Consider the following 23252-nt stretch of genomic DNA (forward strand, 5'->3'; position numbering starts at 1 on the left):
TGATGGGTTCCCTCACGAATGTCCTACAGCTTCCCTGGTTATTCTCTGGGCCTCTGATACACACCATATTTAACCATACACAAAACATATTTCCAGATTAAGACCTAAAAATATCCTTTTTAGGACCTGTTTTTCATACTGATCTTAATGGACTTACTATGCCTAAGAAAAATGCCTATGTTCAGCAGACAGCACACTTCCTAAGCCTGGTATTTTAACTAGTGAAAAGTCTATTTTTTTTTTTTTAATACTAATTACAATGGAAAGCTTTATAGTTGAGCCCCAGTACTACGGAGGCAGATAATGAAGTCCCTTGGCCAATTTATGCTGTAGAGGTATGGCAGTCTTCCCATTGCAGTAAGTATGTTTATGGTGATTAATCAAGTAGAAGTCTGAAAAACAGGGATAATTTCGCATTTTCTTCCTTTACTGAATGACAACCTGTAATATTGTCCTGCACGGTCTGCTAATTTTTTAGATTTTCTGAGCCAAAAAAACATCAACAAAGTAAACGTTCAGCTACACAAGTAATCATGCTGATGTTCAAGTCAGATTCCGGTCCACTCTGTGCAACTATGCTATAAAGATCCTCTTAGATCACTGCTCATTATGCAGGTTCCCTCAAGTCTTCTTTAGCCCAAATTTTATGGAGAGGTGGGAATTATGATCCACTCCACCTCACCTTGCAGACTCCAAAGCCATATCTTGATATCTGGCCTTTATATACTATGCCTGATAATAGCTCTGGCACTCTTCTAATTCTAGTTCAGCTATGTAATCAAGAAGGTGCTTCCCCTTACAGACTAGATTGACAGGTGATTGTTGACTAATATCATGTTACCTTTCTTGTATATTTCCCAAATCATGATTCATAATCAAGACAGCACAGGTCAAAAAGTCAATTGCCTATTTCAAATAGGTCTGTGCTGCTGAGAACTGTCATTTCTCAAAGCAGACTCTCAGTCCCAATTACTTATAGTGAAATGATTATATTCTGAAATTCCTGTACCAGGTGGTGACTAATGAAGAGTTCAAACAAGGGTAATGGAAAAGAGCATAGAGTCTTTACAGATAATATCATTCAACTGACTCAGCATAATTCTATTGGTTTTTAACTATTGTAATTCATTGCTGTTCACACCTGTATAATTCAAACAACAATCTGCTCAACTATCATTTGATATTTCTATCAATTCTTATTCACTGTTTCATTTTCAAAAATGAAGCAGATCTTCCTTTACGTAACATGGAAATACAGAGTACTTTAAATTTTGAATTAGTTGTATAATGTTATTGCTAAGCACTTCATTAAAAAACAGAAACAGGTTGGTAAATAGATTACTGCAAAAGGCTGGGCTTAAAGAAATTCGATTTCTAATTTGGCTTTTTGTAATCTTCTTGTATTTATCTAGGAAATTATTTAAACCTCTGCTTTGTTTTCTCTTCTACAGCATTTTGCTATTAATCTCTATTGTGATATTAAGCTCTTATGATAACTAATGGAAGACTATAATCATGCTGTGATAAGTAAACAGGGTACCGTATTCTTAAAAATATAAACCTATACCTTCTATATATAACTCTATACCTTCTATAACATTACACTTACACCAAAGACTATGTAAAGGATTATTTGGTGATTTACCTGGTCTTGAGGAAGGTACTCTTGCTATCTCTAGGGAACAAGGTTTTTTGGTCACTGCTATGTCTATCGAATCACAAAGACTGCTGTCATTTTCTGAAGGAACTGCATCCAGAGGTACAGAGGGTATTGCTTCCAATGCATAACCTCTCTTCTTTGAATAAGATTCCTGAAATGCAAAAATTTAAGTAGGTAAGAGATATTTCTCAGATGACACAGGAAAAGAAACAGGTTCAATAACTCTGGCTAGCAGGGTTTAAAATTCAGCAAATTCAATACCACATTCTGCTGAAATCCAAATTGTAACAGACTGGAAGAATTACTTGCATGCTAGGAGATAATATTTCTTGTTAAATTTTTGTGTAATATAGTTCTTGTTTAGTTACAGAAAAGTCTTTATTCATCAAACTTTCTACTTAGCAAAAGCTCCAACGCAAGTGGTCTTGCCATACCTGCTTTGCTAGGTTCTAATTCAGGGGATGTCTCTTATTCAATTTTTTTGATTATATCTCATGGAAGTGACAAACACATTAACCACTGCAATTCCTTTCTTTTTGGGGATGGTTTTACAGTATGTTTATATTACATATAACAAAGCTAAAGATATGCCATCTACATTTTGACAGCAGAAGCCCAGGTTGTGAATGAAGATGAATTACTGCTCCGTATTTGAGTGAACAGCAAGAATGGTGCAAGGTCCCTTAGCAGTGATACATATAGTGAATTCCCATCATTAGCAAATGTTGAGGGAGGGAAAAAAGGAATTAGTCGGAAGTTTTGCTGGTACACTAAACTGTCCAGTCAAGCAGACTGTCTCTGCTTTACAACACGAATAAGAAGATACCATACAGTTTCACCAGAGTTTCTTGATTTGTGATTTTTTTTTTTTTTTTTTAAATCTCAGCAGAAAGCAATTGCATGGGCAAAGAGGTATTTCCACATCTTTCTTATATTGGACATATGGATGCCTTGGAAAGCCAAGCACCGCACATAAATCAGATATGATATAATAAAATGCAAAGGGCCAGAAAGCACCCTGACAGATATTATCATAGCACTACTTAGAAAACGATTGAAGAATGTGATGAAGAGAACAGGATGCAGAATAACAATTTCTTCAACAAGAAGAACTCACATTGCCTACGGTAAACTATGGCTGTAGCTAACAGTCTCTTTTAGGTAAATGATTTGTACTGTTAGCAGATCACTACACTACCAAAGTTTTTGCAGTTTTTCCTGCTTGTTTCGTCATGGCCTGATTTTTATGACAATTCATACTCCGGTAATAATGCAAGGCCTCTCAAAGGATAGGGTTGAGATGGCAGCAACAGGAGCTCCACTTCAAAATTCTACTTGATGACTTCAGTAGAACCAAATTTTAAAGGACTCCTATGTTAACCCACCACTGAATAAAGAACTTGAAAATGAATACTGGAAACAGTTAACAGGCAAAAAAAAAAAAAAATCATACAAAATAAAATAAACAGAATACGAACAAGCATTTGTAATAATAAAATATAAGAGTATGTACTAGCAAACAATACAAGATTAGTGGTCAGTGTTCAAAAAACATGCCTAAGAGAGGAATGCAATTGTGTCTCTACCTTTTTTACCCTTTCCTCTTTATGTCTAGTCAGAGTATGAGCTCTCTGCATTAGCAATTTTACTGATATATACTAATAGTAACTAGTTTCAGCTAGCGGACTCCAAAGACATAACAAGGAATTGGAAAAGTTTGTAAGTGGGCTTACTGCATCTCCAAATACAACTTTTAAACTTAAGCCATCTAATTCCTTAAGTGAAGTTAACAGAAAATTATTCCTGCAACCCACATCCTGTAAAAAACAACCAAAAAAGTTGTGTTTTTTTTTAAATCCTGCAAATAACACTGGCATAAAATGAAGCATGGGTATTAGGAATAGTACAACTGAAATCAAGAAGTTTACAAATACAGAGTTTTATTACTGGAATAAATGTGCATGAGTTGAAATCTTAGGTTTAAGTTAGAGCAGACTTTAAAACCCTTGTAATTTATAAATAACAGCACTGTTAACTCTGTATTATATTCCTGCCTTTTTATCACAATAAATATAGAAAACATTTCTCCCTAAACTGCCCTGTGTAATGTGGAGACATTTAAGTGGCTGACGTGCAACCACAGGACAAGAGGAGGATTCCTTCCTACCCTGAAAAAACGAAATTTCTACCTTGTCCATTTAAGCCTGCTGTAAAAAGACAGGGGAAAAAAAATTATTTACCAAAGCAATGACTAAAACAGCAGACTTCAATTTAATCCCTGTATATGCAAGTTTCTATATGAGTAAGTCAGAATGCCAAAACCCTAGTAATGGTAAATCTGCCTAGAGAAGCCCATGAAGAAATACTTAAAATTGTCACCAGACACCAAAGTGAAACCCTGTTCAGCTCCTGAATTCAGCTACAGGAAAAAAAAAAAAAAACAACCAAACAAAAATCAAACAAAACACATTAAAAATTGATATACAAAACATAAGAATAGACATAGGATCATACTTTATGTCTATGTCACCCAATATTCTGTCTACAAAGGCAGACAACAGTGCTGTCCTAGAGAACAGTGAGACCAGCACAAGACCAGGACAAGCATGTGGTAGTACTTCTCCTCCCACAACCCTCTGAGGGTCCCTCACTTCATAATCAAAAGGTGCTGACTTTGTTTTGCATGTCCACCAATCAAACTTCCTAAAATTACCTTCTCAAGTTGCCTTTAGAGGACGTTACTTTTTACAGTTTGCATGCACCTCATTTTGTTATTAGCTATCTCACCAAGTTTGACATGCCTAATTCTTGTACTTTAGAAGGCAATGAATGGTTGTTCTTTACTTATCATCTCCTTGTGATTTCACAGACCTCTTATCACACTTTCCTTGACCTCTCCTCTTGGGAATGAGAAATTCTAATCTAATCACCCAGCTGTTCCAGGCTTTTGACCATCCCTGTCATCCTCACCCTCTCAGTCTTCAGTGATATGACAGGGATCAAATTTTCACATGGCATTCAAGATGAGGGCTCACCAAGCATTCATACTGACATAACAATGTTCCCTCTTTTGTACTTTACTCCTTTCCTAATTGCTCTTAACATTCAATTTGATTTTCTGAATGTTATTCAACATTCTATAATTAATATTGCAAGAATATAAATGTCAGAGAAGAATAAATAAAAATGATGGGGTTACTGAGAAAATGGTTGGAATATAAATTACTGACAAGTAAATTCTTCTTAAATCTCTCCCTAATAAAACAAAATGATAATAGCATGCCAAGCAGAACTTAAATTAAGTTAGAGTGAAAAAAGAATTGTTAATACTTTAAAAACTCTGGAATCTGATCAAATGATTAAGTGAAGAGAATAACCCATAATTTAAAAGTGCATATGTAGCAAAAAAAGACAAACTTCTCATTGCTGGAGAAGAGCAATGTAAAGTCTTCTGGTTGCTGCAATGTGTTCTCCATTTTGCAGGTACTGAGCATATTCTAGAAATTTTTAAGCTCTAAACTAATTCAAGTTAGATGTTAGCAGATGACATAAAACTGCCTTCAAGTATCAGGCATCAAGCAATGTGATTCTGTTTTTTTCTAAGATTAAAAGCTCTTCAGCATTCTTCTCAGTAATACCAGTTCTGTTGTCTCACCTCACCCACTGCAATGAGCAGTAACTCTACAGTAATCCTACATGTCCTAGATATTTTCATCTGTATAATAAAACCTTCTAAAGAAATACTCTTCCATTATAGTTTAATAATCTTTAGTCCTGAAATCAAAATAATCTAAGTTTATTTTTTTTAAATTAGAGATTATTCAATCTTGAATTTCTGTAAACTATTCCAAAAAAATGAAGATGACACATGCAACTGACCACTGCTATCAAGTCAGAATTAGTCCTTATTTGAAATTACAACTTCATAAAAGTAATGTGCTGGGCTGCCAGTACATTAAAATAAGTATTTTTGTGGAAAGGATAAAAATACATACACAATAGAATTGAGAGAAAGTAGAGAAGAGTGCGAGTGAGTGAGTCACCAGGAAAGCGTTAGAGAACAGTTGCCTGTACTGATAAAATATAAATTAGATTTTTGCCTTGTAGAAAGAAACAGCAATGTGAGATTGACGTTGCAGAGCACATGCCAGGGACATACCACAGCCCTTACTCAGAGGCCCTCAAGTCAGCTGGGTCTCTTCTGGACATATCTTGATGGTGTAATACCTATCACACGTAATCTGAAACCTAAACAGGACTAGAAAATAGAAGGGGAGGAGTGGCGGGAGGATGTGATTGTTGATCAGTGGGAATGGATTTGCTTCTAAAATATCTATATGGCAATTGCAAATGGTTATATACAAGCATAAAAACAATCTTCCATAACATAAACTACATGATGTTGAGTTAGGCTTTTTTTCCACATTTCTGCCAAGCTTCTAGCTAGTCTTGCTTCTGCCTTCTAGATACTCTTGCATTCCTTATAAGAATCAATCAGAATGATGTATGCTCAAGGACTGAGATATAAGCAGCATATACAAATTTGTGTTTGTATGTCCTAAGAACAAAATGATAGAGGCTCAGTAAGCATCTAATCTGAACTGATATTCTTACAAGAAGATAGAATTTGTATTTAACTGAAAATTTTTCATACTGTCCATTTCCCTTCCTGTAGAAATCAGGTCAGTTGAAGTTTTATTGCTTCCCTGGAACATGGGACAACACATCAGAGTCAGACATGACTGCCAGATGAGCAACAGCAGAAAAACTGGTCTTTAAAGATGTACTGTTACATCTCTTTCATTGCATTCATTACAGTGATAATTCACGTAGGTATGTTGTGTCTCACCAGGCAATTATTAACTTATTTATACCTTATAAATTCTAGATTTATTCACAGTTGTCTTGACCTCCTGGAGTCTAGGCTATTCACAGTTGAAGGCCACACCGTATCCCATTATTTGAAAACTTACTAGCTTTTGCTGAAGTCTCTCTTTTGATATATGACTTCCTTGCCATTAAACACTAACTGTCCTCATAATTTATGTAAAAGACACGTAATAAGAATCACAAAGATTAGAATAAATAGTTATTTTAGCCCTAAAGCACTTTTTTAGAAAGTATGGGGATCAAGAATGCTCCTATGCATATTTATACTCGGAAATATAAGTTAAGGAGACTAGTTTAGAAAGAGAATGATTAGGGGGCAGTTTCAATAGTTTGGGAGCGTCAATTGTCTTAAATTATATCTTCAGATAATTCAGACTTTTAAAGAAAACTTTATGGTTATAATTATTGATTATCTGCAAACATGTAAGAACAAGAAGTGGAAGTAAGATACCCAGGGTTTCCTTTCTTCTGAACAATAAACCTTAAAGGAGAAATATTCTCATAAAGGTAGAAAAGAAGAACACAATAGATCTTTAGAAAATTTCTTTTTCATTTATATAGATAATGAAGAACTGCTAGAAAATTCTGACATACCACTTGAGATCCACCAGGGTATCATATCTTCTCCCCTGGCTTGCTGCATGTCAGAAGACTAGCATGAAGAATCCAAGTGGCTCTTCTTCCATCACAGTGTGATAAATTCTGCCTACTTGTTCTTTAGGAGAGTACTATGATACTTCTATTAATAAAACTTTGGAGAGTTATTGATCCTAAACACACCATCAACCCAAAGCTGATGATTACCATGAGAGTGAGCAATGACTATTGCATTTGTCCCATTTATGTCATAGAATCATAGAATACTTTGGGTTGGAAGGGACCTTTAAAGGTCACCTAGTCCAACCCCCCTGCAATGAGCAGGGACATCTTCAACTAGATCAGGTTACTCAGAGCCCTGTCCAACCCGACCATTTCCAGAGATGGTGCATCTACCACCTCTCTGGACAACCTGTTCCAGTGTTTCACCACCCTCTTTGTAAAAAATTTCATCTGTATATCTAGTTTGAATGCATTTGCATCAAACACACTTCTTGATGCTTGTAAACAGACTGATGTATAACATTGTTGGATTGGGACACTCTACACTGAAATATTCATGATAAGTAACCAAGTGCTGCTGAGAGGAATCAAGAATTCAAGGAATAAAGAAGTCCTGACCAGTGACTGAAGATAATTAGGATAGTTTTTTTTGATATGCAGCAAGGTGGTGGTGGGAATGCCCGAACCTGAAGGGTGTTGTGTGAGTTTGTCACAATAATGTACTGAGCAAAAACAATTGAAAGTATTTCCTATGTCATCATAACCCCAAAACACAGTTAGATAGAGAAATATTTATTTTGACTGCCTCTCCATTGAAAGAAATCAGTAATATTACTATAATTTTATGGCTAGTAAAAACATTTTTATCTATTACTAATAATTTAATCAAAGTAATTTTTATAGTATCGTGTAATTAGAATAATTTTTCATGAGTCAAACTATGATAAATGTTCATTGTTATGACAGCTAGAAACAGTTGAATATGTAATTTGTCATAGAACAGATAATAAGGTTCACTTCATGATATATTGCAGAATCTGGAAAATCCCCAGTAATCTCATTTAAGGGTAATGACACTGGAGAATCTACTCTGGTCTGCACAAAGTATTTACAATAGAGATTTTCAAAAAGGTATTCTCTTTTACCCTCTCACCAAGCATCTGAAACTGTGGGTTTGCTACTGTAGGAATAATACATGTACAAAGTTATCTGAAATAATTCTTTCCCTCCAGCATCTGAAATAGCCTTTCTGATTAAGTTTCAGTAAGCCTTCCACAGAGCTGAGAGAAATGTTCATTTTAAAAAACATGCTAGATTTGTTGCCCTGTAATTTATAATTTAGAAATGTAAAGATAATGTGTAATTTTTCAAAAAACATTCAAAAAAGTTAGATCTGCTTTTTCAAACTTTGTGTTTGAGGAAAAATGAGCATTATTTACATAGCACCCCAAATGTAGGTTTATCCTCTCCTTTTCAAATGCATATTTTCGCATATCTTGTTTAGAATCTAAAATTTCATATGAAAACTCTACAGATGTCAGTCCTTGAAAGCTAAAGGTTCCTACAAAGCTTCACAATACAAAGCTTACTAATGTAGCCTAAACTATAAATGTCTGAAAATATGGGTAAATTGTGAGCATAATGAATGCAGTGTTAACCTCAGCAGCAGAAACATATCACTGTATTTTATGCAGTTTTCATAATTCTATCTGGCAGATATTCAGATTTTCAAATGAAGTCAGATTGTTGTAGTCATGTTACATGCTTTCCCATGCATACAACATTCAGGACATGAAAAAGAGCAGATGCTTCCTCTAATAAATAACTCACCATGACAAAGAACATACTGCAAGTCTACATAATCTGGTTTATGCAAATGCTGATGGTTGTGTGTGGCAATGTAGCATAATACAATAACTGGTTTAATAAATGATTCTTAGTTGAGCTGAACAAAATGCAGTTACAAACTAGAAAGTAATTTCCAGGTTAAATATCCTCCCATTTTTTTCCAGTTTTCATGAACAACATTAAACAAAAAATGATGTCATGTTTGAATATCAAGCTATAGGAAAATGCCTATTTAAAATAAAGGAGATATATATATATAAAAAGATAAAATGAGCTGAAACCTCAGCCCCATGGAAACAGTACTTCTCTTCAAGTTGCTTATGCTCTAATGCCTAGGTTTTAAACACACACACACAAAGCAGTTAGCTCAATACATGGGGGAAATTAAAAAAATCAGGAAGAAAAAATTAAGAAAAATTATGCATTACTAAGTATAACAATAAAACCACTAATTAATCTCGGTCAAAGTATTCAGACATCATTTCATAGACAGAACTTCATATATGAAGGAGGGCCCATACAAACATTTATTTTCAAACAACACTTTCTCCAGTAAGAGATGAAGTAACTCATTGGAAAGTGAGAAGTTTGGGTCAGAAGATGTCTCAGAAGGTGAAGAGGCTCAGAAGAGTGTCACAGTTTCAAGGGTGTCAGCTTCAAAGTTCAAAACACACAGAACAGGAGGAAGGCTCTTCTGGTATCTACTATGGTCAGAAGAAAGAAACTGCTTTCCACTTTCCCAGACACTGATAAATACATTTGTATTTTGTCAGGCTCCAGACTTCATTTGGTAACAGCCCAAAGATTTGAAGGTGGTTATGAAAGGACATTTTACACAATATCAGTTTGTTACATAACCAGACCACTGGAAAAAAAAAAGGAGGGTTTTCTTATTTGTAAGAAAAGCATCGCAACAGTTTTTTAGAAAGAGTGGTAGATCTCTTGACTTACAGGGATACCAATAGTACGTGACTAACAACTGACAGATTTATTTTGAGCATCACAAAAAATTTTTTTAAAGTCACCGTTAAATCACTTTCCCATATGCCAATAAAAGAAATATTTTCCACTTTGGGTTAATATTTTTGAATGTGCCTGAGAGTAGGTGTGAAATATGCACAGAAAGAGTGAATGAGAATTTATAGTTCTGCCTTTGGACCACAAGGCAGTGAACAATTCATACTTCTTTTCCCCAGCTGAAAGACACGTAGGCCTGGTCCAGCTCTTCAACAAGCTTTGTCTCCTACTCTACTAAAACTTCGCAATCTTAGCTTTCCAATAGAAGCAGTGAACATGAAGTGAAAATAATCCCTCATATTATAAGGGCCAAAACCATAGAAAATGTTAGATATTCAGAAACCCTGAAGTGGGGTCAGTATTCACTAGACAGCAAATGCAGAAAAAAAAAATTAACACACTACTCTGTGTTAAGCAGACAGGCTGAAATTTTCTCACATTTTATAACTTCATTCCTATCAATTACTGTGCCAGTAAATGAAAAATATATGGGTTGCTATGGAGGGGAGAGATGAATTGAATACACCCAAGTAGATCTGGAAGCAAAACACGTCATCTGTGTGAATAGTAATTTTCCACTATTAACAGAAAGCAGAAAAGAACCCTAGAACTGCAAACTGACTTGACTGGAGGGCAGACAACACCACTAAAATGAGACATTATGGAAGACATTTTCTTTGAGAAGAAAGCTTTACCACCAAAACATGTTAATTCATTACCTGTTACAAATAATCTGCATTTTTAGAAAATGTTCTGTATCTGCCCATGCATCTTGTTCTGAAGTCATGTAAATACTTTCACAAATTTGCACAATAGAAACCAATTACTTGGTGCCATACACAATAGATTTAATAGAAGCTACAAATAAACATTTGCTATTTCAGGAAAGGGTATCTCCCATGTTTAAAAGTTTTCCAGTTCGATACTGAAGAAATAAAAATTTAGTTACGTTTGGTATAAAAGTTATTATTGCAATAGTGCAAGCCAAGAAACCCCTCCTACACATGGTCCCACAGTAAAACAGAAAGAACAAGAAAATGTTTTTCCAAATATTAAAGTTATTGAAAGTTGTATTATCAAAAATGAACAACTTTGTTGTGAATCATACCTTTATCTGGTACACAACTGAAGAGAAAATGAGATACAAAAATCAACAGAAGAAGAAAATTTTGAAATTGTTCTTTAAAGGTCCTGGGATGCATGCAAGGTTTGTAAAAGTTAGTGCTTTCAAATTAAATAGGACCAAATAACCTTTGTCTACAGTAAGTATGTTATTTCAGCAGTATGAAAACTGAACCTAAAAGACAGAGGGAAAGTAAATTCATTCTGTAAGTTAGAATCAGTATTTAAAAACTGTAAAATAAATTATTCCATTACAACAGGAGAAATGTGCTCAATAATAGTAGACAAATGTTAACACAATGTTGTCCATATCTCTTATGTTCTTAAAGAACTCAGTAATTTTCCATTTCGAATCACAGTTCAGAATCATAATTTTGAATGATACCCTATGAACCCTGCTGTTTCCTGGCCAAAAATGTGCCAAAACCCACTGGCATTCATAACATGGATACTTAGCTTTATGGATATAAAAAGTTCCACCATCCAGTGCTATCTTATCATGCTGCCTGCATACTTTATGAGGACTGACTTGGCCATGTTGAACTCAATTAGCTAAGAGTGAAATATAAGGACATGTGCTGGTTTTGGCTGGGATAGAGCTAATTTTCTTCACAGTAGCTAGTATGGGGCTATGTTTTGGATTTGCTGAAAACAGTGTTGGTAACACAGAGATGTTTTCGTCACTGCTGAGCAGCGCTCACACTGAGTCAAGGCCTTTTCTGCCTCTCACCCCACCCCACCAGCAAGGAGGCTGGCGGTGCACAAGAAGTTGGGAGGGGACACAGCTGGGACAGCTGACCCCAACTGACCAAAGGGATATCCCATACCATATGACATTATGCTCAGCATATAAAGCCGGGGGAAGAAGAAGTAAGGGGGAGACATTCAAAGTGATGGTATTTGTCTTCCCAAGCAACCGTTACATGTGATGGAGCCCTGCTTTCCTGGAGATGGCTGAACACCTGCCTGCCGATGGGAAGTAGTGAATGAATTCCTTGGTTTGCTTTGCTTGTGTGCGCAGCTTTTGCTTTACCTATTAAACTGTCTTTATCTCAAACCATGAGTTTTCTCACTTTTACCCTTCCAATTCTCTCCCCCATCCCAGGGAGTGAGTGAACGGCTGTGTGGCGCTTAGTTGCCAGCTGGGGTTAAACCATGACAGGACAATACATCAGCATAGTTACCTAACTCATTGCTCATCACTGAAGGAGAAACATTCAGATAATAAACATGCTACTTCCTTATGACTCTTTAAATAAGGAATCCCACTGTTTTATGTCAAAGCTCTACTGCATTAATTGTTACTATAATGATTTCTATGGTATGATAATCTACTTATTTATTACAAACACTCAGCCTTAGTTATGCCATACTGGAAACTGAGAATGCAAGGATTATATAAAATGAAGTGAATAAGGATTATAAGGGAACCAACATCACAATTTCAATGAAATTTGAACTTAGAAAACTTTCTATAGGTTCACTGCAAGATTCCAGTTTCAGAGCACCTACCACAGAATCGTATGTCTATTTGGCCAGAATTCAGGAATCTTGCCCCAGATTTGCAGTCACACTAGCTGTATGTAATACTTTTACTACAGATATTCTCTATTAATGCTGTGTGAGCTTCCTTCATATGCGAACAAACTACTATGTCAGTGTTTGACACAAACAAGATGGTAAAATGTACACAAAACTCTTTGCCTACTGGTTCTATTGCTCTAGGTTCTGATTCAACTCATTTATTATATTTCAACAAATGAGTAACTCAACTTCAAAATAACAATGTAAATGCTTAAAGTTAACATACACTCAAGCAATTTGCAAACTCAAGATCCTTTCATAATTTCACGACGACGAAACAGAGTTGGTCAAAGAAATCTGCTACTCAGAAAGCCTGCGTGTCATGTGGAACCACCTAAAGCTGGACAACAGGAAACACTTGGCAATGGATCTTTCTGGGTCAAAACTGAGATTCTAGCCACTTACAATCCAAACTGTGGAGTGTCTGCAGTTGTTCTTTGGTCATACAGTCCTGTTGAGAAATAATTGTCCTCAGGAGAAAGATGTTAAGATAGCTAACCTTAAGAGGCAGTTCAAAAATTGTTTATGTACTTTACAATAGAACATTATTACATTCAAAAGAAACAAACAAACAAAAAAGATGTATTCAATCTGTCCACTTTGGAAGCAGGCAGAAAGGTGTGAAGGAAGGCCTTCTGATTTGTTAGCTGTGTACCCTCTGTAAGTGCCCTGGTGTTTAATTTGCACACAAATTCAGCTCAAAAGCTAGGTATGTAGTCAAACACATCTCTCTACTTCATGTTTCACACTGGCTGGCTTCCAGTGGCTTCCTGTTCAACATAAAAGAGCAATCAATTGAACATCTTCAGAGATGTCCATGCTCTCTCATTGACACAGGGAGCACAAGCACCCAGATGGGTTTCTCAATGGACTTTCTGCTGTCAGTATTTATTCATCACAATGCAAAACCAGTAACTCTATAAAACCAATCTGAATAAGTCAGAATTAAGGCACCTGTCCACATACAAATGGATTACAACAAATGGACATCAAAAAGCTTCATGTGTATATAGAACTTAAGTATCTGCTGAACAAGGGTGATTAGGGAGGAAGCTAGTGGGTTGTAAGTACTTAGACAATTAGGTAGGCTAAAACACTGTCTGAGAGTTATGGACTCAATTTTCCTAAATTCAAAATTAGGTAGAATTAAATGGGACTTAACATCACCTAAAGATTCTATTTTCTCCCTTCTTTTTCACAGTATAAAATGCTGTGAGTCAAAAACTGGGATGCTATAAAATTATAGAACCTTAAAAAATAGTCAACTTGATACTGTCAATTTATTTATTTATGTCAATGTCTTCACACTTACATCCTTTATGTTGAAAAACTGCAGAATGCCTGGTAGACTGTTCTGGTTATACAGAACATGTTTTTTTAAAAAGCCATCTCCCTCTTTTTCCAAATTAACATGACTATTTCCTATATTAGTAGTAGTATTACTGTTATTTCTGTTTATTATAGTAAGATTTTATGGATTAGGACTGCTTATTGCTTCTGGAAAGCAAATAGAGCATTTGCATTCTACAGCAATACAAATGATTAACACCATTATAGATAGAAAAACAAACCACGACATTCCTCATTTCCTAGCTGAATTGCCTTTCTGAGAGGCCTTAAAGTTAAAAGGCTTATTTGACTAGAATTGGCAGATCACATTTTATATCAATAAACAAACCCAAAATACCTTATCCTGAAGATATGCAACAATGTAGTCTTACATATTTCCCTTTGATACCGCAAATATGGACTCTCCTAAACTTCAGTTTCAATTTATTTGACTTCCAGTTCATGAGTTCACCTTAATTATGAATTATTAATAGTGAAAAAATCAGAACAATCAGTTTCAGATTTTAAGAAACTCTGAGCCTTAGACTGCGTTTGGAATTTTGTGAACATGTCTCCTGATAAAGTTCTGTATGTATGGAAGACCAAACGGGATTAAGCACATTAATGCTTATGCTTAAATAAGCTTAAGTAATTTGTTGAATCAGGCTTTATCTCATTTTCAGACTCAGTATAATGGGTACTGGTAATAAAAGTTTTCAGTGAAATACAGCAGCCAGACATGACATTAAAACCAAGGCACACAATTTCTTTTGTACAGCAAGAGAGGATTCACAGTTACAGACTACAAAGTTGTTCTTTTTAAATGCTCAGTTGTCAGTCAGGTCTTTTGTTCAGAAAGAAATCAGGTTCTATCAATGTTACAGACTTCTCCAGGGACTTACTCTATGAAGCCATGAATTTCCCTGATACTAAAAACTGAAGTAAAAAAAAAAAAATCCACACCCAAAAAAAACCCCAACCCTCACAATTTCCAGTATTAGTTTAACAGTGGTTCTCAAATATATTTGTACCACCATCAAAGAAAAAAAAAAACCCAAACCCAAACCAGAAAAAATGTTGCTAGGCTCAGAAAAAGTCCCAAAATGTCAAGTGCCTTTAAACAGCCCTTCACAGAACTGCAACCTTACCACAGCATGACTTAATGGCTAATCCATGCAGTAAATCCATGCAGTAATCACAGTGCCCAGATATCACCACCCAACTGATCTCTTAATACCAGATACCTCAAATACCAGCCTTTCCATCTATAAACTCTTTTCCTCCTGTTACTATCATAGAAACAACAAATACAAAGTATCTCTGATGGCTTTTTTCCCCCACAAAATGTAATACTGAACAGTAAACCAAATTTGGTCAGACTAACCAGGAACTTCTACATAAGTTTTCAAGTTTCAACATACCGCTTTAATATTTCTCTTATGAAGCAGCTGAAGTTCAAACATGAAGTTTTTAATACAAAGTTGAACTTTCATGTACAAAACCATTTGCTATGCATTATTGCTATCCATTCGCTAACCATTTCAAATTGATTTTTTTTCCCCATTTTCCCATAATTTGTCAGGCAGTACTGAAAGCAAAAATATTGTGAAAATGTGTCTTCTGGCTACCACTAAATTGCAAGCCACAAAATAACAAAATGTAACATACTTACACTATTTAAGGTCTTCCCAGTTGATCACTGTGCCATATTTCAGTTAGGAATGTGACAGTATTCAATTCAACATTAGTTTCTACAGGAATTTCAATATGTTTAATTAAAGTCCATCTTGAAAAACAGTATGGTCATCAATACTTCAGATTATTTCTGACATATATCAACAATTCCAGTATTGTTTGACACCTCTCCTCTTTCTCTATCTCATCCCATTTAATTTTCCTGTTTCATGATCACACCAAGAGACAACACAGACCAGTGGTAGCCAGATTTACAGAGTGCTGGACAGGGATAGCCACACTTCCACAAATAGTAAATTACAAAATGAAGAAAATGGAGTCAGTCCTAAAATTTTAAAGAAATTAGCTCATCTGAGGTCACATATCTAGAATTTTACAGAGAATTATAGAATGTAGACGTTTATATATGATTATATGAAAGAGATGTCTGGAAGTCATCCCATCCAAACTTTGAGTCAAAGCAGAGCTATCTTAACCATTAGGTTGCTCTGGGCCTTCTCCAGTCAATTCTGAAAATTCCCAAGGATAAATAGATCACAACATTTTGGTTACATTACATACCTGTGTAGTGGTGTCTAGATTGTACAACTAGCACAGTAAAAATGCATTTGCTACAAGACATCTGAAGTCATGGGCAACTGGAAGTTTACACTGGAAATTAAGAAGCTGCATACCATATACAAGAACAAACCACTCAGCTTCATTCCTTAAAACACAATCAGAAAATGTAGCATAGCACTAAAATAAGCCACATTTTTTTTCAATATACTATTTCCCATCACTGTTCAGCAGGGTATAATCATCACCCGCTGATCCTTTCTAGGCAGAATACATAGTGCACTTTTCAGTAGCTGCTTCACTGTGTAGGTGGTGTGTTCCTGAAATTACCAATAAAACTTCAGCTTACTGCAGAAGAGACAACATTGCAAATCAAGAGTTTAACAGAAAAAAATTTTTATGGGTAATATAGCTCTCTGTGTCAACCCCATTTAAGTAAACTCAGCATTTAATCTACTGAATTAAGAGAAAAAAATAATTTCATATTAAAAAATAATCTTCATATTTTTCACTGAAGGTTAGAAACTATAGGAAAATATTATCAATAACATAACAATCTTAATCTGGCTATTCATGTTCCAGGTATACTGTATGCCAGCTAACAGCGGTCCTCCCTGAAAAAAATTCTGTCTCTACAATGTCTATATCATCACCTATCAAATTAGTACATCACTAAACAAGATAATAGCTTTCCTCCCCTGTAACATATAAAGTAGATGATGCCACAAGGCTTTCTATTTCTAATTCTGGTGAACTTCAACACCAATATAGCCAAATCTGTTTCTTTACCAGTCTAATTTGAAATGTAGTTCCGCTGAATGTTCTGAGAGGTAGTTATTAGTGAAGTAAAAGACAACACCATTTCTTGGGTCCAAGTGGTTAAAATACTGTAGCCAACAGTGTTTGGTTAAGAATATGCTCTCTGTTTTTCTCTGTTTTTATTAAAGAGCAAAGAAGAAATACTCCCTTTTTTATACTCCCTCCTCTGCACCTCAGCAGTTCAAAAAGTTACTAAAACACTTGCACTGAGCTTAAAATCTAAGAAAATTTTTAGAGGCAACAGAAAATACAGTACAGAGGTGGTTTTTTTTAGGAATAGACTTGATCTCTGTGTGAAAACTGAGCTAGCTCCTTATTTAATTTCCTCACTCATCTCTCATGCATCCAGAACTGTCTTTGCAATTGTAAACATAATTGCAACATAATAATTTTTGATATCAGTCTTTCTATAGAATAACCTTAATCTGCTTCTGCAATACAAACACAATACAAAATTCCTTCCCATTAAAAATCACTTTTTAAATTTATATAAAAAGAAGTACAGACAGACATGATGATATGCTGGAAGTTGGACATGAAATGAAATACATAGCCCTATTAACTGATGCATCAGACTCCAAACTCTAAATATTCCTATCACAGCCTATACTGATAAAGCAACAATATTATATACAGTTTATCTCCTAAAAATGTAGTCAGGAATCCACTTTCTCTTCCCTCCCTCTAAGCAAAAGACTTTTTTTTTAAAATTTCTCTTCCACAGGAGAACCTGTGACAAAGTTGCTAGAGTTCCTACCTCTAGGAATCCTGGAGTTGTGTAAGCAGAATATAGATCAGTCTTAAAAGTAAATGTGAAGGTCTCCCAGAAGTTCATTGCCTCTAAAAAGATGAAAATCTGACATTAAGCTAGAAACATAATGCTTCTTTAAATATTTAAGTAAACTTTCCATATCTGTCTATATTTTTTGTAAATAGCCATGCTTCCTGGCAACGGCCAACATGAAGATTTATACTGATGGCTTTTAAATCGAAGTTCAGTTTTTCCATAGCAACTCCACTGTTCTCTTTACAGATATTACTTTCGTTTTGTAATAGTTATACAAATGTGATGTTCCTGGTTGGTTGTCATGTCAAACATAGGGAATAACTGTCAGGATTTTTAAGTTACACATTCAACACTTAATTCAAGAGACAGTGCAGTTAAGCTGATCCATAAACTTCCTGAATGGGACATAGCTAAACCTACCTTATCTCACAATTACTTTATATCACAATTAGGAAAATATGCTGGCATGTCTGTCAGGGTTAAGGTGTGCAGACTGCTTGCTTTAAACTGATAATATTGCTATGATCACACAGGACTGTGCACTACCCATCTCTCTGACATTGCAGACAGCCCTGTATTTATCTCTGTACATCAGGTTGCTTGCCCCTTAGCAGAGAAATATTCAAAGCACACTACCTGTGAAAAAGAAAATGGAATCAAAACTACAGAGTTTCATACATTTGGAGTATGCTGCCTTATTCCAAAGAAAATGTGAGTATGTATGTACGTTGATAAACTTTGTAAAATAAATATATTAGGATCTGAATAGTAGATTAACCTACACTGCAGAATAGAAGATTAAGACAAAGAAACAATTCCATTACTGCCACACAAGACTGTTCTACACTTACTTACCATATTCCTTACCTCTTCCTTACCTTGTACCCCTTGACCAATCGATAAAGCAAACAAATGCCCTTGCCAAACCGGTCTTCATTCAAACTGTTTCCTACTACTATACCAAAAAGTATGTTTGGGCAAACTAGGAGAGAGAGGAGCTATCCATTGTTTGATCTTATAAGTTTCTGTCATAAGGAGACTTTATGGGAAAAATGGCTGAAATATTCCAGTACCTTCACTCCTAGACCTGAGCCGCTTAATGCCTATTTCACATTTAAATATAATGAGAATGCAGAAGTTAAGGTTCTGTCTTCTCCAGATGGCAGGAGTGAGAGACAGGAGTAGACTAACATGCACAGCACTCTTCATAGTTCAGGCCCTACTGTTACCAGTATTGTCCCTGTACTTTGGTACCGCATAGCTAGACCATTATAAGACATGCAAACATCGGTTTTCACAAATCCTATCTGTTCTTGCAGCACTGGGAATCCTCCGGAAAGGATCTGGTGGTGGAATACTCTGTCTATACAAATGCCAGCCAAGACATGCAGCTATATATGCAGAGGAAATATGTTCACACACATATATGGAGAAACCATATATGAAGTGTATGCAAAGCAATCTAGCACATCAGTAAGTGTTCCTTCTTGGTCTTATTCTTTTTTTCAGGAATAACAGGTCAAATAGCGAACACATTTCAATTCAGCTCCCAGTTTATGTATTTCATTGCTTTTATCAGTATCTGTCATAGTGCTGAGTGCAGCAATAGGTCTTACTGTCCCTGAACAGCCTCACCTGGGGCCCCTACCCACACTCGTGCCCACGGGCCCAGCAGCCCCATTTCAGCTCAGCCCTGGGCCCTCAGTTCCTGCCTAAGACAAGCTGCAGGAGTGCCCATTACTAACTCTGCCACATCCTGTGCCCATGCCTGGCCAAAGACCTCAATGACCTGGACCCTGACTTGCAGACTGGACTTCCCAGCTTCACTTCAGACCTGCCTCATCACCGTGGACATCCTGGTGATCTGCTCTTGGTTCCTGATTAACCTCACCAGGCCTGATCCTGACCCCAACATGTGGACTGACTTCTGGCTTGACATTGGACCTGCCTCAGCATCATGAACTTGCCTGACGCGCTGTGCTCAGGGCTGCCCCCAGCTGCCCCCCTGCCTGCCCTGCTCCCTCACCGGGGTGGTGGGACAAGCCCTAGCTGGCGAGGACGTGCCCTGACACCCCAGGGAGCCCCTGTGGCTCCTGATGCCTTCGCCCCCAGAGAATCATCAGCCCTGAGTACACCCTGACAATATCCACATACTAAACCTTTTCCTTTGAATAAAGCAGCGTATTCCAAACGTGAAACTCTGTAGTTTTCATTCCACCCTGTCTTTTGACCAGTGTGCACTGAATGTTTCTCTATCAAAGGGCAGAACCTGGTATAGCTCATCTACATACATACAAGAAAACACAGGCTTTGCTTGTGCTAAGGCAGTTTGGGATCAGGTTTTTTTATCTCAGCATGCCTCAAAGTTCTCTTAAGGACTTTTGTCTCAATGTTAGTTTGCATTAAAACAAGGTAGACCAAAACACCCCTGAACTTTTGTGAACTATCTAGATAGAAATATACTAGCTAGACAGAAGCACACTGCCTTCTCTGGGAATTTGTGATCTTCCTGTCCCTAGAAAATACATCACGTCCCTACTACATGAGGCTTCTTCTGGAATACAGTGGAAATAGCTAGCTGTCTTTTGGGGGGTTGTTTTGGTTTTATTTTTAATCTAAGCTGGTAGAAGTGCCTGTCTTGCAAAAAATGATACAGAAATTAGAGCACTCACAGGAAATATGACCAAGTTTAAGTTTTTTTCTGTTCTAGAGATCCACATCCAGAGCCCCTATTACTAGATTATAGGATTTTCTGATACAGAGGTATTTTCAAAATGTTTACTATGCTGAAAAACAGTTTGATACAAGTTGAAATTTGACCAGATTAAAAAGCAGCACCCAAAAATGACCATAACTCTGTAGTCTTCTGCTCATGGCACTCCACATAAACTGTCAGAAACATATACAAACATAGAGCAGTGACTAGAATTCAAACTCCTTTTACCAAAAATATAAAGGGTTGAATCCTTACTCAACCTAAATTTGCTGTTCTTGTCTTTGTGAGGACAGAAACTTAACTCTGTTCACTGACTAACCAAAGGCAATGTGGAATAGCAAAGTGTCTGAACCAAAACAAGAGAACAATGACAGATAGACTGGCATGGAGAAGATACGCATTGGAAAGGAGCAGATTGGGATGAGAAGCTTGGTGAAACTCAGACTGGGAAAAAAAATCAGTTGAAGGTTGGACTTCAGAGGAGTCAGTCTCCCACTACAACCACAGGAGTTACACAGGTTGAAAAATATGATATGTACAGTGGCACATGTACTCAATAACTGAAAGTCTGACTGCTAGCGAGGCTGTAGCTGTGTATCTATAGTTATATTGCAGCTATCACTACAAACTGCAGACAATGTGGTGGTACAGTCTTACAATCTGACTCTGTGGCTAGCAGTCTCAGAAGGTTTGTAGTCAAGGTCAGTCACTGTGCTGAAGCCCCTGTTCCTACATCTTCACTGCTATCATTATCTGTACTGTGATTCCTTCAAGAAGAGCATAAACAAAGCTGTAGTGTCAACCCAATTATCTGCAGAACTCTGTCCTGGCAGCCTGTGTTTCTTTGGAAATCCTCATAACTGTAACTATCCATATACATATGAAGTTGATTATGCTATTTCTACCTCTAAACTTTCCCATTCTACATTTAGCTGAATTATTAGTCTCTTGACTAATTCCTCACTTAAGATGGTCAATAATAATGACACTACAATGCTTCCAGCTTTTTTATCATTAGCAGACATTGCTCAAAAGTATTTTTAAGGATCATACCTCAGTTTTCTTTCCAGTACTTACAGCATAGCGAGATCTTTCCGGATAAATGTTATACTTTGTCACATAATTCCTATTTTTGTGGCTACTCTGAGAGAAAACTATATACGAAAATAATATTCTTTTATTCCAGCTCTTGGACAGGAAGAATGTTCATTAGTATCATATTTTTACGATGGCCAGAAATGCAATTATTAAAGCATTAAAAATCTTGGCAGTTACTGTAAGAAGATTTTACAAGAACTGGAGATCCATGGAAGAGGGTCTAGTACTATCATACCATCAAAGCTTTGTCTCATTTTAACAGACACATCATTGCAGAATAAAAAAAAAAAAAAAAAGTTAAAAATCTGTAAAATACCGTTATTCAGCTATACAGGTGGAAAAAAGGTTTTTTCTTTTGTACTGACTGACAGCCAGAAAATACAGAATCTGGAATTTCCTAAGAAAGGCTTTTTCAGATATAAAATACTCATTTGTGGAAGTCAACATTTTTCACAAAAATGTGCATCAGTTTTACCAAGGATGGAATTTCTGCCCAAAAAGAAAGATTAATTTCAGAAAAAAGCAATAGCTCCACATTAACCATAAATCATAACCTACAAATGGAATTCACTCTCTGCTAAAATAAGAAAATGTATTTAAATTTCAGTCTCCCAAAATCCACCTGGGTATCCTTGCTCTCTGGCTTGCTTTTTTTTTTTTTTTTTTTATTTTGGGTGTGGATGAAGCTGGTTCCATTCTGATGTAAAATTGGGCACTTTCTAAAACCCTGAAATTTTTACAAGACACGAAGATTTTCCATCAAGCTCTCCCAGGACTTCACCAATTGTGAGACTGTAAAAGACAGTTGCTTATTCTGAGAATACCTGTATTAAAACCTGTTAGGTTTTAAATGATATCTGCAGAACAATTTACACAGAACTTTCTCTAACAGCCCTTTCTAAAATGACACTTCCCCGCACAGTACAGACAAGTGACATACTGCATGTCAGAAGTACCTCCAGCCAAGCTTTTTTCCATAACTGCAATAAAGAAATCAAGTTTGTCAAGGAGATAACTGCTCTTTTCTTCAGCATATTGAAAACTGTTAGCTCATTAGGTCACAGATGGACACTGTCATAATCTCACCTAAAATTTACTTTCATTTTACCATTGTACCTCTGACTGTGTACATAAACCAAGAATCAGTCTTTATGTTTGTTCTCCTTTGATGTGTAAACACAGTATAGTTATGGAACTCTAAATCTATTTTTCACTAGAAGACAACTGGAAAAATGAACGTGTCATTTGTGTTCAAGAGTAATTAATTGACCCTTTTCCCTATTTTGGGATCTTTAGTAGAGTATGGCTTTTAAGACTTGTCACGTACCCTTATCTCATTGTTTCTTCATGAAGACGACTGCACTTTCTGATATGTTAGTGGACTGACATGAGCATCAGAAACACATTTTTGTACTTTTACCTAAAACATGCTGTTGCAGATTATATCTATGATAATTTGTTAGACCAATTCAAGGTATTGGTCTTAATCTAAAAATTGAAATAAATAATTTGTGTTTTCAACCACTTAG

The 23252-nt window shown here is 36.1% G+C and overlaps 1 protein-coding gene across 3 annotated transcripts in view; it reads right to left on the reverse strand.

The window, feature by feature from the left end:
* ANKS1B (ankyrin repeat and sterile alpha motif domain containing 1B) overlaps nt 1–23252 on the reverse strand; it is a 446177-nt gene that overhangs the window by 314383 nt on the left and 108542 nt on the right. For all 3 annotated transcript variants that reach the window (XM_075728083.1, XM_075728082.1, XM_075728085.1), the window contains exon 10: nt 1646–1811. In XM_075728083.1, the coding sequence (XP_075584198.1) occupies nt 1646–1811 (166 nt within the window). The remainder of the gene's footprint in view (nt 1–1645; nt 1812–23252) is intronic.

This window comes from Pelecanus crispus, chromosome 1 (genome assembly GCF_030463565.1).
Source record: "Pelecanus crispus isolate bPelCri1 chromosome 1, bPelCri1.pri, whole genome shotgun sequence".
Lineage (NCBI taxonomy): Eukaryota > Metazoa > Chordata > Aves > Pelecaniformes > Pelecanidae > Pelecanus > Pelecanus crispus.